At 34.4% G+C, this 17,711-nt stretch overlaps 1 protein-coding gene across 1 annotated transcript; it reads right to left on the reverse strand.

The window, feature by feature from the left end:
- Nucleotides 1–5,449: 5,449 nt before the first annotated feature.
- Nucleotides 5,450–16,523, reverse strand: LOC121754739 (cullin-associated NEDD8-dissociated protein 1-like). Its single transcript, XM_042150051.1, has 20 exons — nt 16,187–16,523; nt 15,905–16,074; nt 15,174–15,384; nt 13,201–13,366; nt 12,966–13,095; nt 12,195–12,309; nt 11,721–11,878; nt 11,523–11,646; nt 10,375–10,425; nt 10,220–10,302; nt 9,643–9,727; nt 9,464–9,565; nt 9,265–9,363; nt 7,732–7,842; nt 7,550–7,633; nt 7,340–7,480; nt 6,307–6,399; nt 6,098–6,219; nt 5,799–5,961; nt 5,450–5,707 (listed from the first exon to the last, which is right to left on the reverse strand). Exons 1-20 carry the CDS (start codon nt 16,220–16,222, stop codon nt 5,450–5,452), a joined length of 2,502 nt encoding a protein of 833 aa, XP_042005985.1. The 5' UTR covers nt 16,223–16,523.
- Between the last annotated feature and the right edge of the window lie 1,188 nt (nt 16,524–17,711).

A 17,711-nucleotide genomic window follows, 5' to 3' on the forward strand; every position in this document is an offset into this window, starting at 1 on the left:
GATTATCTTCAACTAAATTTACATATTCATAAATGGAAATGACCAAACAGCCCACAATATATTACTTCTGGCCAAACACTATACATACATAAAGTGAGTGAGCATATGAATTGAAACCATCCTGCAATGAACTATTATTTCTGGCAAACACTATTGTTTATTTCCCTGTAATAAATAATAACGTTGAGAAACTTTTGAGAACTTATAAAATTTGAAGTAGTACTATAATAACAAGAAGAACAATATTAATAATGTTGGGACCTATGCTCCCCAATGAAAATGTGCTTATATTAGCTTGATCAAGTGTGACAAGTGACCATAGAATTGAGAAAAAATATCATGTTACAAATTAAATAGACCTTTTTGCACCATAATAATTAAGGCCGGTTTCAATCGCATTATTAATTCGGACATTGTGTCCCAACAATCTTGATGCACAATGCATATATTATAATTTTATCTTGAATGTGATTAATGAATTATTGTAATATGGTGAAGTTTAATTAATAAACAAAGCATACTTCGTGGATGTGGTTGGTTGCATCTGTCTTGATTATCTCTTTACTACTTTAAATGAGTTTTTGGTACTTAAACTCAAATTTTAAGTTTTCCCACCTATTCATGATTTTTCTGCTATATATCATGTAATAAGTAGTGTTTCTAAAAATCTTCCAAATTTTCATTTTTTACTTCAATTAGTAAGTTGATGGTTTGATTCACCTACATGGATATATATATGTGGGAGATTTTTTGGTGTTTATTCTAGCTAGTGTGGTGGCAAATCATGTGGATTAGGTCGTTATCGGATCAAATTGATAATAATCCAACCCAATAAGGCATAACTCAAACCCAACTTATTATACAAATTCTCAACTTGTACACAAACTCGACCTACTACCTTCAAACCCAAATACGACACAATGTAATATGGATTGACACAACACGACAAAGACTTGAACCTGATATTACATGATTTAAACCTAACTTACGTGAATCTAGAGAATAAAACTAAATTATAGTATTTTAAAAAAATATAAGTATGATTAAGATAATACTTAATTATTTAAGGTTATCCGAACCCAACACAATAGTACTGAATCTGAATTCCTAATGGGTCAAACTCATAAAGACTCAAACCCGACTTGACCCAAACCTATTAATATTTAGATTTTTGTATCATATCGAAAATCGACAGCCCTGCTTATCATAATAATTATTTTAAAAGTAGTGTCCTACTCTCTCCGTCTCCTAATATAGGAACTTTTGAAACAACACGGGTTTTCAATGCAAAATTAGTAAAGTAAGAAAGAAATAGAAATAAAAGTGTGTTAGTAGAAAATAAATCCTATCTTTTTGGATAGAAAGAAAATTTCTTAAACTGAAAGTTTCGATTTTTAGATAACGGACCAAAAAAAATTCTATTTTTAAGGAAACCAATGGAGTAAAATTTGTCAATTGTATGTGCATGTGAAGATGTCATGGGTGAAGCCCAATCGTTTTCTGAAATGAATAGAAATTAAATGCTAGTTGGTTTGGAAAATAAATGTAGGATTTCTATCTTGTTGTGGTAGGATCAAAATGATTATGTTTAAATAAAAGGATTAGCCTGCACTTATAGGATAGGCTACTTAGTTTGACCAAATGTTAGGTGCTGAATAATTAATGTACAACTATTGTGAATTGTTACATTTGGCGCTTGAAATATGATGTTTTGGGGTTTGACATTTTGTTTTATATTTTGACATTTCTTGCAAAATTACTTCTTCGCCAGTTTACCATGTGATTTGGGAGTTTGAACTTTGAAACACGTTGGATTAATTAATTTTACTATGCTTTAACTTTCGGTAGACTCTTTATATGAAATGATGTCAATACGCAAAACATAAAGGATTAAAAAAGGGGTAAAACAAGATTGGTAGGTGACATGAAAAATATGCTTCTTAGTCAGTCAAGTTAGCTCCATAAATGAATGTCATGACTTTGAATTCATTTGTTTTCTTCAATCAAATTATTTGTACATTTTTTTGTCAATGATTCACTCCCAATACAAATCACTTATATATATATATATATATATATATATATATATATATATATATATATATATATATATATATATATATATATATATATATAAGCGCGGATGTAATCAAATGTAAACTCTAAATATCGTACAAACTCCAAATTATGACCTGAACTGTTAAAAAATGTCAACGGATGACAAAATAATAACAACAAAAAATATCAACACGGTGTCAACGGTTGATGATGTGTTGACATTGTATTGAAATTTTCTATTGCTATTATTTTGTCATCTAATGACATTTTCTGACAGTCCATATCATAGTTTTAAATTTGTACAATATTTAGAGTTTGTATTTTATTACTACCCTATTCAAGTGTTTATAAAAAAACAAAATTAAGAATTGTGAAAAAAAATGTGGATTTAGAATATTTTTGTGCATTTCTCTACATTGAAACTCACTTAAGCAAACTAGATAAATATGAAAGTTTGGATCATTTTGTATTTTTTTCTAAACTATTGTTAAAGAAACCTTGTGGTAAAATTCTTGAGGACTAAAAATTAAAAATACTACAATCACTTGACATAAGATATATTCAAAACTTACTTTGGAAAATAGTAGTAGTATAGTATTTATTAAAAGAGTAACTTAGCAAACAATGTTAACTGCGTCATAACGCTCTGTTAGTTGGAGATTTGGACGACTTTTAACGTTGGTCAGATAATTTGTTTAAGCTAAGCATTAAGATAGCTTTTTAATTAACGAATTTTGATTGGACATAGAATTTGAGAAGACACATGAGTTATGTAGGTTGTAACATTTTTCTCATTTATTATGTTCATTTTCAATTATGTCACTTAATTTTTGACTTTTTTTGTGGGAATCTCTTTCTTGCCCGCAAAAGAAATCTTTGTTCACGAATCCTTATCCATGAAGCGTTTTGTTTAGTACAAGTGTGTCACTTACTTTCTTTAATAATTCAATGATACTACATTGTTTAACATATTTTAACTTCTTAAATATATATAATATTCAAAAATTATTTAACTACTTCCATCATGAAAGCTATTTATTCATCACCATTAGGCCTAACATAAAAATATTAAGTTAAGTTTCTTATTTTAAAATTATTATATCATAATATAATAATGCTAGATATACATATTTATTTACATGACACTATCATATAGATATAGGGAGAATTTTAATTCGCTCACTGCCAAGAAAAGAGAATATTCCCTTTTGTCCATGATATAAAATTTCATACTACTACTACTATAGAGTATAGAGAAGTAGATGTTTCATAGAAAGTGTTGCTTTTCTAATAAAGAGGATAAAATCTTATTTAAGATTGTTTCAAAGGTGAAAATTCGAATTAAAACGAAATAAAATTTTATAAAGTAATTACTATAACCATATCGTTAGATATGAATTTTTTTTCTAAACTCTTGTATGATTAATTAGGTTCCAATGGATAATATTTTTACATTTCGTACATTTTCTTGAATAAAAGAGTCCTTAAATTTATAAAATTCAAAACCTTTTTCTTTTGCTCCCCCTTATTTATTTCTTATCAGAAACTTCTTTAGGAAACAGAATAAGACATTAAAGGGGATTGTGGTCCAATCCTAATTAATAGTATTATTAAGACTAGAAGCAAATTAAATCCTTGGCACAAGATTTTCTCTTGCCCATATTAATATACTATTTACCAACTCTAACTATATTAAGGTATTCATTGTACATTGTACATATATAAAAGGACCAAAATGCCCATCAAATCGTCTTTACACGGTACGTCACGATTCAATTGCAAAAGGAGATCTAATGGTAAATTGGTAATATCATAACAAATTAAAATGATCTAGAGACTTCATAACAAATTAAAATGATCTAGGGACTTGATAAGTTTTAAAGATTGTGATTTACTCCCTCCATCCGCAAATAAGAGTCACGTTTTGTCATTTTGGTCTGTCCACAAATAGGTGTCCCGATTCATAATTACCATAAATGGTAAAGAGACCCTCATATTTTACCAAGTCATTTCACTCACATATTATTTACAACTAAAACTTACATGTAGGACCCATATTCCACTACTTTCTTCCACCACACTTTTCTTAACATTTCTTAAAACTCGTGCCGGAATGGAATGAGACTCCTCTTCGCGGACAGAGAGAGTATACCACAAAATATTGTTAAATTTCCAAAACCTTACCAAACAATAGTGTATGCATGAATAAAAAAAATGCTAAATATCAAAATGGTTACTAAACTTCAATTATTCTTCGAATTAAATAAGATACTCAGCTCTCTTTTTTTACCTTAATAAATAGTTTTCAAAAGCCGACCGCTAACAAAACATTGTTACTTTATTCACCAAATACCGTCAATAAAATATTTCAAATTTTCATGAAAAAATAAATTTAAATATCACAAGAATCAAATATTCAAAATACTATCTCAAAAATACGATTTTCCTAATTTCAGAAAAAAAAACACACCTGTATAAGAAACACAATTATAAACACAGCCCCCAAAATTAAAGTGGAAGCATAATAAATAAATAAATAAAACCGCCAACAAACAAATAAACCCATCTCCCCCTTTTATATATAAACCGATCAACCCTTCTCCTTCCTAGATCCGTCTCTCTCTTCTCTCTCTCTCTCTAAATTATTCAGATGGAGCCGCAAATCTGCGTGTTTTCGGAGCGAGATCGGATACAGAGAGCTGGAGAAAGGCAGCTCTTCCTGCGAAGCTACACGTTTTCAAGGAAGCAGAGCGTCTCCGATAGAATCAAAACATCCTACTTCAGAGTGAAAAAGGCCATCTCCGTTCGCTTCAGAAGCGCGAGAAGGCTGAGGAAGAAGATTTGGTTCAAGCTCAAAAACGGCCTCTTCTTCTCCACTAGGCGAAGGAGGCTCTTCCTCCGCCTAAACGCCTATAACTACTGCTACTACTACTACAATTCCCGCCAATCTTCTTGTTTCTGATCTTTTCTTCATTTTAATTTATCACTATTTTATTTTCTTCTTATTTGTTATGCTTGTAAAGGTAAGTTACATCCTAAGTTTATTCTAGTTTTTTTTAATATTTAATTTGACATGATCGGAGGCTGAAATAGTATTCTTGTATCAATTATTAGAATTAGTTGAAGTGATTATTATGGATATGGTTGAATTCTTTTTTGTTCAAGTTACTGATGGGATGGAATGAAAATGAAAAGGTGTGAAATAATGAGCAATTGTGAAATGCAGCCCTCAATGAAAACAAACTAACAATTTTTTATTTTAAATTTTTTTTTTTCTTTTTCTTGGTTATGATTTTGGATTCCACACGTTCAGAGACACGGCCAATGAGGAAGCCATCATTAATTTGATTTAATGTTGAGTTGAAATTTAATAGTCATGTTTAAAATATGATCAAGTAAATTTGCATACCGAGTTGGTACTGCTATCAGCTTTTAAGATGTCTGTAAGCATGTTAACTGTAGAGGAACACTTTTTGTCGCCAGCAGAAAGACAGAGAACAGCCACACATTGAGCAATTGAGAATAAAGCCTGTTTCGCAACGGCACCAGTCTGGGCAGATGGTTTGGCAGCAGAAAGAAGAGAGTCAAGCAGTACATCAAAGCTTGTGTTGGCCGAGTAAACCAGCGCAGTGAAGAAATTTCGTAGCGCCTGTGATTTCCAAGACAGTAAAAGAGAATCAAACTTTTTATAAGGCTACAACATGCACTAATCAATGAAATATAAAATTACTAATTAGTACCAGAAGTGCCTGGCCCTGGAGCAGAGAGCTTCTAATTAAAGTCAGAGCTTGTGGCAGAACTTTATTTCGGACAGTCAGACCGACATTCGGACCAGATCTTTTGTCAGCCATTAATGTGCAACACAATTCCAATGCAAGAGCAGCCATATGCAAATCTGAGTCACTGAAAAGAGAAAATAGGTAGAATCAAGATTTACAAATGACAAAGTCAAATTATCATCTATGAACTCTTTAACCATGAAAAAAAAATAAAGCCAGCAATAGCTTGGTGCATTGACAATAGATCAAATATTGTTAACCTGATCAGAGTTGAAAGCTCAACAACAATGACTTCATAAGCAGCTGAACCAATTTTATCGCCGTATCCTACAATAAGTGTGTTCAGTGTCCCAAGTGTAGCTTGCCTTAGCGCTCGATTGGCCTATTCAAGTAGAACCATCAAAACAGCTCGGTTTACACCATATGGAAAAATTCATTTAAATGCTAAGGGAAGAGTAATAGTTTATACCTTTCTTAGAAATGCAGTCAACTCAGAAATTACATGCTCTAAAACACACGATAAGTCAATGTGCAAAGGAGAAGCAGCAATGACAGCAAATGCCTGGACAAAAAAATCAAATAGAATAAAGGTATGGTGATTTGCAAATGAAACAGTAAATTAAATTTAAAGTGTCATTCAAAATTATTAATATATGTTTTGTTGATAATACTGCTCAAACAAACTGAAGAAGAAGTCCTAACAGCTAGGTGATGCAACACAAATAGGTTCATGCAGTTTATGGATCCACCCATTGGACAAAGTGGCAGATGAGATGACAGAGTAACCAAAGTCATGTTATGATTTGATGCATATTGATCTCCAATTCTCCAGTCACTAAATAGCTATCAGCACCTATTCCTCAATTCTTCTTAGGTTCAGTTGAGCACAGTTTGTTACCAAAGGCAACATGTATCCATGTGCATTTCTCAGAAAGAAGCTGGTGGACACACACATTTTATCACATTCATACATTTAAGTGAACAAAACACCATTCCAAACTTGGACCACATGCAGGCAGCTTCTTGTGTACCAAATAGCCAATAACGCCACCCATTTCCTCAGTCATCATACTCCATCTCTGGGGCATTAATTAGCATTTTGGACATAGAAGGATATGTTTGCTAGACCCACATAACATAAAGGAACATCCAACTAAGAATGCAAAGTTTGTCCAACAATGAAAAGTTGTGCATAGTTGTATATAAAAGAGAAAAAAAATCGTAAAATGTTATATGAATCAAAATCCATTAAATGTACCCAATAACCAATAACACCACCCATTTCATCAGTCATCATACATCATCTTCGGGGCGTTAACTAACATTTTGAACATAGAAGGGTATGTTTGATAGACCCACGTAACATAAAGGAACATCCAACTCAGAATACAAAGTTTGTCCAATAATGAAAAGTTGCACATAGTTGTATATCAAAGAAAAAAATCATAAAATGTTATATAAATCAAAATCCATTAAATGACTACAGAAGAACTTCCACAAACCTTGACAGCTGTAAGACGAGTAATCTCATTTCCCATTCGATCAACAAGCACTGGGAGGCATGAAGGTAGCTCTGCCCCAAGATGATCACCAAATGTAGAAACCACAAGTCCCATGCAGGAAATCGCACATTCTTTCACTTCCTGCAAAGGATAGGAGTAAGACATGATAATAGAAAGAGCACGGGATATAGCTGCAAGACTGTTGCTAACCTGATCCTGATCTTGATTGGTCAAACGTGACATGATAGCAGCAAATATAGGATGGACATAGGGTTTAAAATCAAAATCATAAACCTGGACAAAAAGATAAAATTTACATTTTCAGAGGTAAATACTCCCTAACAAGTAGGCATGTAGCTATAAGTTCAAATGTTCAATGATATGAAGAAAACCTCAATATCTGGTCGCACGACACGAACAAGTTCCCCACATACTCTTAATGCCTCTGCTGTAACTTTATAATACCGTTCACCAACAGAAGATATGATTGGAGCAGATATTGCCTAAGAAAACAGGCAAAGATACTCAGTACAGAACTATGACAACATTTCATAGAATCAGAAAATTTTCAAATTCATGAACATCAACCATACAATTATTTTAAAGGAAGAATGCAAAATGAATGACACAAAATCATTACAGCCAAAAATTCATGGAAGTCCATGAAAATTTGAAACAAATAATTCATCTAGCTTTTTTTTCTTAGCCTGGGATTTTAGTTAAGGTATAGCTATAAACGGGCACAAATAACGCACCCATGTTCAGTGCTTTTTGGGAACAGAGATGAAGAAATGAAGGATCATGGACATACTTCTCTAAGGAAAGAACAAGATTCTGTTATACTCCCTCCGTCCCACTTAAGATGACACGTTTTCCTTTTTAGTTTGTCCCAAATAAGATGACACATTTTCTTTTTTGGAAACTTTTTCTCTACAATGAATACACCCAACCACTTTTTCTCACCCCTTTTAAAATATTCATCTTTCTTTCTCTCTCTATTTTAATACTTACACCCACCTTTTCTCTCTCTAATTAAACACATTAACCAATAACTCCTAAAATCCCGTGTCGGCCAAGAAATGTGTCATCTTAGCGGGACGGAGGGAGTAGTAAACAATTTCAACTGGATTGATTCTCAAAGAAAACGGAAACACAAGGACTGTTCACATTAGGTGCAGATTTTGTGGAAGGCTGGAAGCTGACATGGTATGTAATAATTTTCAACTTGTTGTCCTTTTATGCAAACCTAAAGTATTTATCTAATTAGGCAGAGAACAGGAGAAATAGCTCACCAAACTTTATATCAGCAGAGAGCTAATGAAAGAATCAAAGACTCAAGACCCAAGATTCAGGCAGGAAAGCTAAACAGGTTGTGTTACCCCCTGATATATCGTTAAACATTCAACTTTCAGTCGTTTACTTTGATATGCAGTCTGTATAGAGGTCTGTGCTCTTAAAATTAACTAATAAGTACTACAGGAGTAATTTTCCATTGTATGACATCTCTCTCATCAAGTGAAGTTCCAGCACAATCCTCACCAAACATCCATAAACATAGAGAAATGCAATATGTATATAACCCAGAATAAAAATATAAATACAGAAACCTCAGACCTCGTGGAAACAATAAAATGATTAAAAAAATGAAAGTTATTATGCCATGACTAGCATTAAGTATTGAATATCATTTATAACATCCTTTGTTTGTCTGCATAAAAATCTATAACTCGAAATCAACTAACAAGTCCATTACCCTTAAGCGATTAAAAATGTAAGTTCCCCAAAAGTATCAATAATAAAAACAGACGCACTAATCTGATTCTGAAGAAAACAAAAATTGAACAAAAAATAATTGTGTTGTGACGTTCATGTATCAAATAGTTGAGAAAGTATATAAATCATTGACCAACTTGATTAGACACTACCTTGATGTACGGATGAAAAACAGGAGGAGCATGTGAGGCCAACACTAATCTAGTAAAAACAAGAGCTTCAATCTTTAAATTTGAGGTAGAAGATTTGTCCTGTCGAAGAGGTAAATGCAAAATATTCAATCAAAGTTCTAGGAAAACATGAAATAATGAAACTCAAAACATGAAAGGAAAAAACAACAAAAAATCTTACACAAAGTGCTTTCTCAATTCCTGGCGTCAGAGATCCAATATGGTCTGCAAGGCAATCAGGCAAAACAATCACCAGGTCTTTCAAAACAGAGAAAGCTCCAACCTGCAGAACAACCAAAGTGATGAACTCCCAGTGCTCAAGATTCAGCATAACACACAGTATCTTGTAATTTATTCTACCTTTGTCTTGACAGATTTCTCGCGTAACTGTTTATTTACAGATCGAACAATCTTTGCCACCTCTTGCTTCAATAGATATCTAGGACTGCATAATGTTGCAATAATAGAAAGAAATAAAAAAATTTCCGATCAGCAAATGTGGACGACAGTCTCTTTTGCTCCATGGATGGAGAGCATCATTATAGTATTATCCAGAAAAGAAGAAACACATTGAGAATATCGGCAATTTTGGTTAGTAATTGTCACGAGTGGATGAGGTGCATCTAATAGATATTACAAAATTTATGCTAAGCCCCAAGCCAGCTATGATCTTTTTCGTTGGCTTTCTTTTCCAGATATGTAATCAACATGCAGGAGACCAGTGGATTGACAAACATGAAATCAAATATTCAACACACTAATAACAATATGAAGTCAGTATGTATAAGAGAAAATAAAAGCACTATGCAACATAATTCATTCGATAGCCTTCGGTAAAATCAGAAGCTCATCAAATTCTATGAGCAATAAATGAATAATGGGATTTAATACACAGCAGAAGAAAATCCAAACAACCAAGGAGGAAAAGTGCACTTGCCTTGATTCATCAAAATCTGTCTGGTCTTTTGTAACATTTCCTGTTTGTCTAAGTAATTCAATGAACGTATTGAAGATATCCATCTACAGGATAATCCATTAGATAAAAGAAGAAGAAGCAACCTCACTGTCGGACATACACAATATAATTAATACCTTGACATTCTCTTCCCTTTCTTTAAACCTATCAATCAACTTTGGACAAGCCTGAAATGAGTAGGGTTACAAACTCAGTTATTCATACAGCCTAAACCCTAAAACAAATACAAAATGAAAAAGAAACAACTAGATGCAGAGAACAAAAGAAAGAACTTCTCCTGCATGTCAAAAAACATTAGATTGACCATCATGTCTAGTGTCTACATTTCTCACATTCCACATTAACAGAAAAGGAAAATCTCGCACCCGTGAATACCTAGAAATAGATGCTTAACCTTTAGGTAGTAATATCATATGCTTGATTTTAGAAAGAATTCATTTCCAGTAGTACCACAAGATTTCACCAGTTATTAGATCAAAAAGGGCTAACTGGGTGCACGATCAAATATTTTAACATTTTATACATAATAAACATGGCTCTGGCACATGAGTCTTCTTTAACCTGAATGCCTTGGTTTTTTATATCTTCAGCTATAAAAATTTTGTGTCATGCGATAAAAACCAATAAGAAGCTCAACTCTTTCTTCGTGATCAACCAGCAGGGTTTTCAATCCATGATTCCATGCACTCCCCCAAATAAACTTTTGTAGAAAATATCCAGTGCAATTATTACGTTGACATTTTTACTTGCATGCATTCAAGAGAAATTAGTACAAGAACTTATAGTATGAACACTCTCTAGTGACATTCATCTTTTAGAGTAGAGTAGAATCCAAAGAGTTGTATATCGTGTGTATCTCGTTAGTTTTTCAAATTTTGCGAGCTGGCCCAGCTCACACAAAGCTTCATGTCTTTGTGTGCCATTTCATTTTGGAAAAAAGTTCCAAGATCTCAAAACATCTATCAATTGGTCTCTCTTGAATGATAGTAATATATAATAGCCAAAGTGGGTAGAAAAATAAGCAATATAAAACCTCCAGGGACAAGTTACAGTTCTAGTGGGGACAAAAATAAAGGTGCAGGTACTCGACAATCATGCATAACAATTTCCATGTGAATGCTGTCATTGGTATGATATTTAAAATCAGTTTATGTAGCCAAAGCATACAGGTCTTTCAGTTCGGAGAATCTCAATGCGAGCCACTAACTGTAAAACCCTTCATGTTACAGCAAGTGGTAGGCATGAAAACAGATAAACTGCATACCTCTTCATATAGTCTTGAAAGCATCTCAGGCCGAGAAACAATTAAAGCAGCTAAGCATTTGGCAGCAGCTCTCCGCACTTTCCAGCTTACATCTTCATCATCAGTGTACTCATTAGCACTATCACTACAAACATAAAATAACCATGAGTACATATTTTCTCGAGCATTACTCCACACCCAATAAATATTAAAACATACTCATCTTCCTCCTCCACATAACTCTCATCATCTGTGTCTTCTTCCATGTTATCAGTAAAATTTGGATCATGACTCAGAAATTCCAAAGTAAGATGTAAGATTTGGTCACAGTAGGAAGAGATATCCCTGGGACACCTAAGTAGAAAACTCTCTAATGCCTACATCAGAACATATACGATGTCTTAAAGGAAAAATACAATAAAGAAGTGGGAGATTAAAATAATAAAATAGTACTCCCTCCGTCCCAAAGAAGATGGCACGCTTGAGAGATGGCACGAGATTTTAGGAGATGTTAGTTTGTGTGTTAAGTCGTGAGAGAAAATATAATTTTATAATTGACGTGAGAGGAATCTTTTTCCAAAAGAGGAAATGTGACATATTTTGTGGGACAAACTAAAAAGTAAAGTGTGACATCTACTATGGGACGGAGGGAGTAATAATAAATAATAATAAAAACAAGAATATACAAAGTACCTGCAAGCTATACTCACGAAGCTCTTCGTCATTCTCTGATGCATTATTACAGTAGTTAATTAAAATAGGAACAGCATCTCCGAGGTGTGGACCAAAACGATAGCCAACAGCACGACTTCATAACAAAAAAAAATCAAGGATCATTAACTATGAGACACCTCATAAATCGGTAGCATGTTTACAAAAGTCACACTGAAATACAATGATACATTTTAGGAAATAATTTCTAATTAAGAACAGACAATTTCCTCTAAATCAGTCTGCTTTTCAGTTCAACTTCATTAGCAAGTAGGCTGGTTCCAAATAAATAGTCCAAAATAAGGATTCAACCACTGCCCCTTCAGTCTTCACTATACCATCCTAGACTGAACATGTGCACTATTAAAATTTCCCAATCCCAGTAAACCAAAGCATATATATCCAACCAAAGCATCTATATTCAACCTAGCTAATAATTATAGATCAGACTAACAGTCTAACACTATATGAGTATTAAACTGTCAATTAATTCATTCACTTCTACAATGTAGCATGTAGTAAAGGAACAGCCTTTAAGAATTAGTTTATTAATCCACTAGAATTGAGCAGATTAACACATAGAGATGAGCTATTGCAACTAGAACTTTGCTCCTAAACTGCAGCAACATCTTGCTTGAAAGAATAATGTAATCCACCAGAACTCGATGAACATAGTATAGTAGTATGTTGTGCCAGAAAAGTTATATAGACGCATGTAACAATAAAAAAAGGAGAAACTGCTCAACAACTTACCTTAACGCCCCAATCATTTGAATATTTGTACGTGTAATTTCTGATTTTGTTGTCTGGTTTTTCAAAAGCTGGATAATTTCAACTGTAGCCTTTGCCAGCAAATCATCTGACAAGCTTGAAGCCAGAGATGCTGCAACAGAAGTTTTACATTACAACATCTCAATCATGAGCTCATTTGAGAATACGAAACAAAAGGGTACATTATTCTAGAGTACACTAGGGTCAGTAACCTTACCAATGCATGAAACAGCCTTCTTTCTCACACTGGCCTGATTGGTGGTCAACTGGGGCAAAAGTGCACTCAGCAGCACCTCATGATCGGATGCCATTAGATTGCCGTATTTGTGTAGAACATCACACAAAATATCAAGGCATTCACATTTGATTTCTGTGCCCATCCCCTACAGAAAGAAATAAAGTAAGTTTAATTGGAAAGAGAACATAAAAGGCACGTGTTGGGGTAAATCTGTAATAAGACATTAAAAAAAACAATACAATTAAACCCTTGATTTGATTGTTCGAACACTTCCAAGATTTATAACAAGGTTTTTTATTCAAATATGTGAACTTCATTTAATTTTCTCGGAATTCTAGTGCATTTCGTAAGACCATCCACAATAACCGCCCAGCGACCGCCCAGCCGAGCGCCGGCGCTGGGCGGTTCGCTGGGCGGTCTATTGCAGCCGCCCAGCCGCTGACTGGAGAGAGAAACCGCGCAGCGCTGGGCGGTGGCGTGGCGCGGCGCTGGGCGGTCGGCTGGGCGGTCCTTTCGGCGCTATTGCAGCTCCCGGATCGCCCAGCGCACCGCCCAGCGCGAAAATTAATTTTTTTTTATTAATGTATTTTTTAAAATTTTAGTACTTTTTTAATTTTTAATAGTATTATTAAACTTTTCCCGTATATGTCTCGTAAATTAAATTTCGTATATTGTGTGATTGTTAATTATGTCATTTTATATAATTGTTATTAGTGATATGGCTATTGATGTGGCTGGGCTATTTATGATGTGGCTAGGCTATGGCTGGGCTATTTATGATGTGGCAGGAGGATTTTTAGTGCTGATGATGTGGCAGTGGCTGGGCTATGGCTGGGCTATTGCTGGGCTATTCCTATTGTGGATGGCCTAAAGGAGAGTAGCTAATCTTCATTTAATTTTCTCTGAATTCTAGTGCATTTCGTAAAGGAGAGTAGCTAATCTACTTTGCAATAGTCAGATGGTAAACCTAATAAAACGAATTTGTCTAGATGAATGCAGAACTTGGTAGAAAAATCAGGTTAATAGCATCCACATAGTCTATAGAGAAAAAAATCAGAGAAACGTGAATCTCACTTCAGAGTGCTGCAAGAATTGCACAACCTTAAGGAAATCCTCATATTCTTGCAAAATTTATAGCCAAACAATTTTGAAGCAAATAAAGAAGATATTGAATTAACTGAAGGAGCGGGTATAAAAGGAATTCAAGTACAAAATGCAGACACATCGGCGGAAAAGAAATTGCATGTGTTGAAAAGATTTGGGTTAGAGTGCGCAGGCTTTCCCTTAAAAGCATTCATAGTCTAGATAGTTTTCATCTACTTTTAAGTTTTAACTCATATAAAGACAAATATGATCTTTTTAGTGATGAGATTCTTACTAGTGGAGCATGACCAATCATGCAACTTATACCCATACTGAACCTTTGAAGCTCTTCTGGACTCCTGTCCAACAACTACCTCATCATAAGCTTAGCCTAATAGAAAGGAGTACCATTTAATGTTAAATATCTTCAGCACTTTCCCCCTGGTGAAGATCGTCATTTAAAATGTAATATTTTAAACATATCCTAATGTTTAACGGTCGTGAGCAAAAACTTAGATATCTAAACCCTTATTTTACTTCAAGAAGCTTCACCACACAAAAGGGGATCTTTTATAGAAGGTCACTTCCTCTTTGGTTAGGGTCAGTTTCATTGAAAATTTGGAATATAAAACCAACCATTAAAGGAAGTCATGAACAAAAACCTCTGTTATCATCTGAAGCGAAATCAATCAAGTTTCAATAGTAATGATGCCATACAGTTCAGGCATAAACAGCTTCTACATATTCTACTAACTCACACAATTGAAATGACAGAATTAGCTTAAAATAGTACTAATATAGATTGCTTTAGAAGGTATTTGGCTAGTCAAGTAGAAGGGAAAAATTAAAGAAATATATATCAGACTGACCTGTGTGACTATTCCTCGTATCAACTTGGGAGAAATGGATACAAGAACAGATTGTGCAACAGTTGCGTTAGGAACTTCAGCAACAATTGTCTTAACAGCAATGCTGGCAATGTCACGATTTTGCTCTTTCCCATTGAGCAATTTATCACAAAGCTTATTAGTCATCTCAAGAACCTGCTGCTCGTGGATTTTTTTCACCAAGGGAACAAGGCTAGGATTTACAGAAACATAACAATATATAATTAGATTATGGCTTACCAGCATAGCATACTACTAAAACTTCTGGATCTACTTTTCCATCTCCATGCAGATAAGTCAGTTAATATAATAGTTAGGCAACCTTTTGAAATAACTCTTAAATTTATATCATGGAAGTAATCGTGAAAGCTCATTCTGCACAAACAGATGTATCACTCACATGGTTGCGTTGCCAAGTAAACAGAGACATTTTACTATGTGTAGCTAATGATACAGCATCTACTGTATCTCTCCAGTACAATTTAAGCATTGGTCAGTGAGAATTACATTCTAATTCATGCAATATAAAAGTAGAACCAAAACTTAGAAACTATTGTATATATAGAAATTTTATCATCTGCAAGAGTGTAAAATCATTTACTCCTAAAATAATAAAAAATTTCACAACAATTTTAGCAGAGATAAAATCAATAAAAAAAATTAAGAAGCAAATACAAAACACATAGTGAATTAAGCAAGCAGTGGGATCAGACCACTTGACAGCTAATCCGGAAACATCGCCTGCTGCATCATCGAGTTGCTGGATGACAATGTTAGAAAGCTTCGCTTCGAGATCAACATCGAGTTTAAACCCTTCTTTGTTCAACTCGTTAAGCAAATCAGAAGTTGCCATGTATCTGTAGTCCTTATCCTTCCCAGTCATCTGCATTGCGTTGCACCCCCAAAATCATTCAGAATATCAATCAATCACATCCTGCCTGCCATACACGGCAGAGGAAAAAAAGTGGACAAAATCAGCAATGAGGTGTGTTTACCTTTTCCAATATTCCAGTTAGGGCTAAGTTCGCCATGTTTGCAGTGCGATTGTAATCAATTTACGCAAACTTTATCTCTCTAGGAGCGGCCGCGCACTTGAAATAGAGGGGATCCCCCGGCGAAGAAGCCAGCAGATGGCTAGGGTTCCGGAATGATAATCGATTTGACACGGCGGTGATTCTCGGAGAGAAACATGCACCGAGATGTAGTGTAGAGTGTGGGCGGCGAGGGCTTCGGAGTTCAAAGGAGTGAAGAAAGCAGAGGACGAAAAGACTTTCCGTTCCTTCACCTGAGTCTGAGTTCCACTGTGATTTCGCTTGATTAGAGCAATACTAAAAAAATTGCAACGAATATTATTATAGCTATAAATTAATTTCGATGATAAAAGTCATTTTCAATCGAAAACATGGAGTATTAGTATTAACTGTGTGGGCGTGATCCATTGCTAAATTAATTTCGATGATAAAAGTCCTTTTCAATAAAAAAATAGGGAGTATTAACTATTTAAGTTGCTAACTCTGCTAACTTGGGTGTGATCAAATGCTAACTCACCCCTTAATTGTTAGGCCATCCGCAACGCTGTTCCTATACCGTTCCTTAAACTACTATTTGCGAGCCCCACTGTACTTTTTTACTCCATTCCTTAACTAAGGAACGGAACCTGCAACCCTCCGTTTCTTATCCATTCCTTAAATTACTATTCATTCCATTTCATTTCTTATTTTTATTTCCAGCTCAATTCAATTAAAACAAACACACTTTATTAAATAAAATAAACTTACAACATAAAATTCGTAAAAAAAACATAATTTAATAATTTCCTAAAAAATAAAAGTACACAATTTTAATAATTTCATCCGCCAAAGTTTGCCCAAATGTGCTCAATTAGATCCTGTTGAAGTTGGGTATGGGAGCTAGAGTCGCGTGTCCTTGCACGAATAGATAATCGTTCTTGTATAGACGGATGCGCTTCACTTCGAGGCGGACTACTTGCGGTTGAGCTTCCGGGGGATTCAGGGTCGAACCAATTTCCCGCCTCGGGTCCTTCGTCTTGGACAATCATGTTGTGCAAGATTACGTACGGGAGCGTCGTTGGGGCGGCGCGGCTTCTTCCGCCTCCCGTCGTCGATCTTCTTCAAGTGATTGTTCCAATATTTGACGCATTTGTTCAAAAGGATCCATTAGTTTGATTAAATTTGGGAGAAGAAAAACATAGTTGATTTGAGATGAAAATTGAGGTGGAAATAAAGAGGAATAGATGTGTGTTTGTGAGTGAAATGAGTATGGAATAGGAGTATTTATAGAGCAAATAAATTAAAAATAAATAAATAATAAATAATAAATAAAAAACAAATACAAAAAAACGGTAACAATATTGTTGCAATTTTTTTTAATTCGGTTTTTTTTAAATGAATTATTGCGTCACCGTGGCGAAACCCACTCGCGGGGCAGCGAGTGGGCGTCACGCGTCGAATGAGAGCATGCCATGTCGCCTCGGCGCGTGGCGGAACGTGTCATGCCGCG

The sequence above is a fragment of the Salvia splendens genome, chromosome 11, assembly GCF_004379255.2.
Source record: "Salvia splendens isolate huo1 chromosome 11, SspV2, whole genome shotgun sequence".
Classification (NCBI taxonomy): Eukaryota; Viridiplantae; Streptophyta; class Magnoliopsida; order Lamiales; family Lamiaceae; genus Salvia; species Salvia splendens.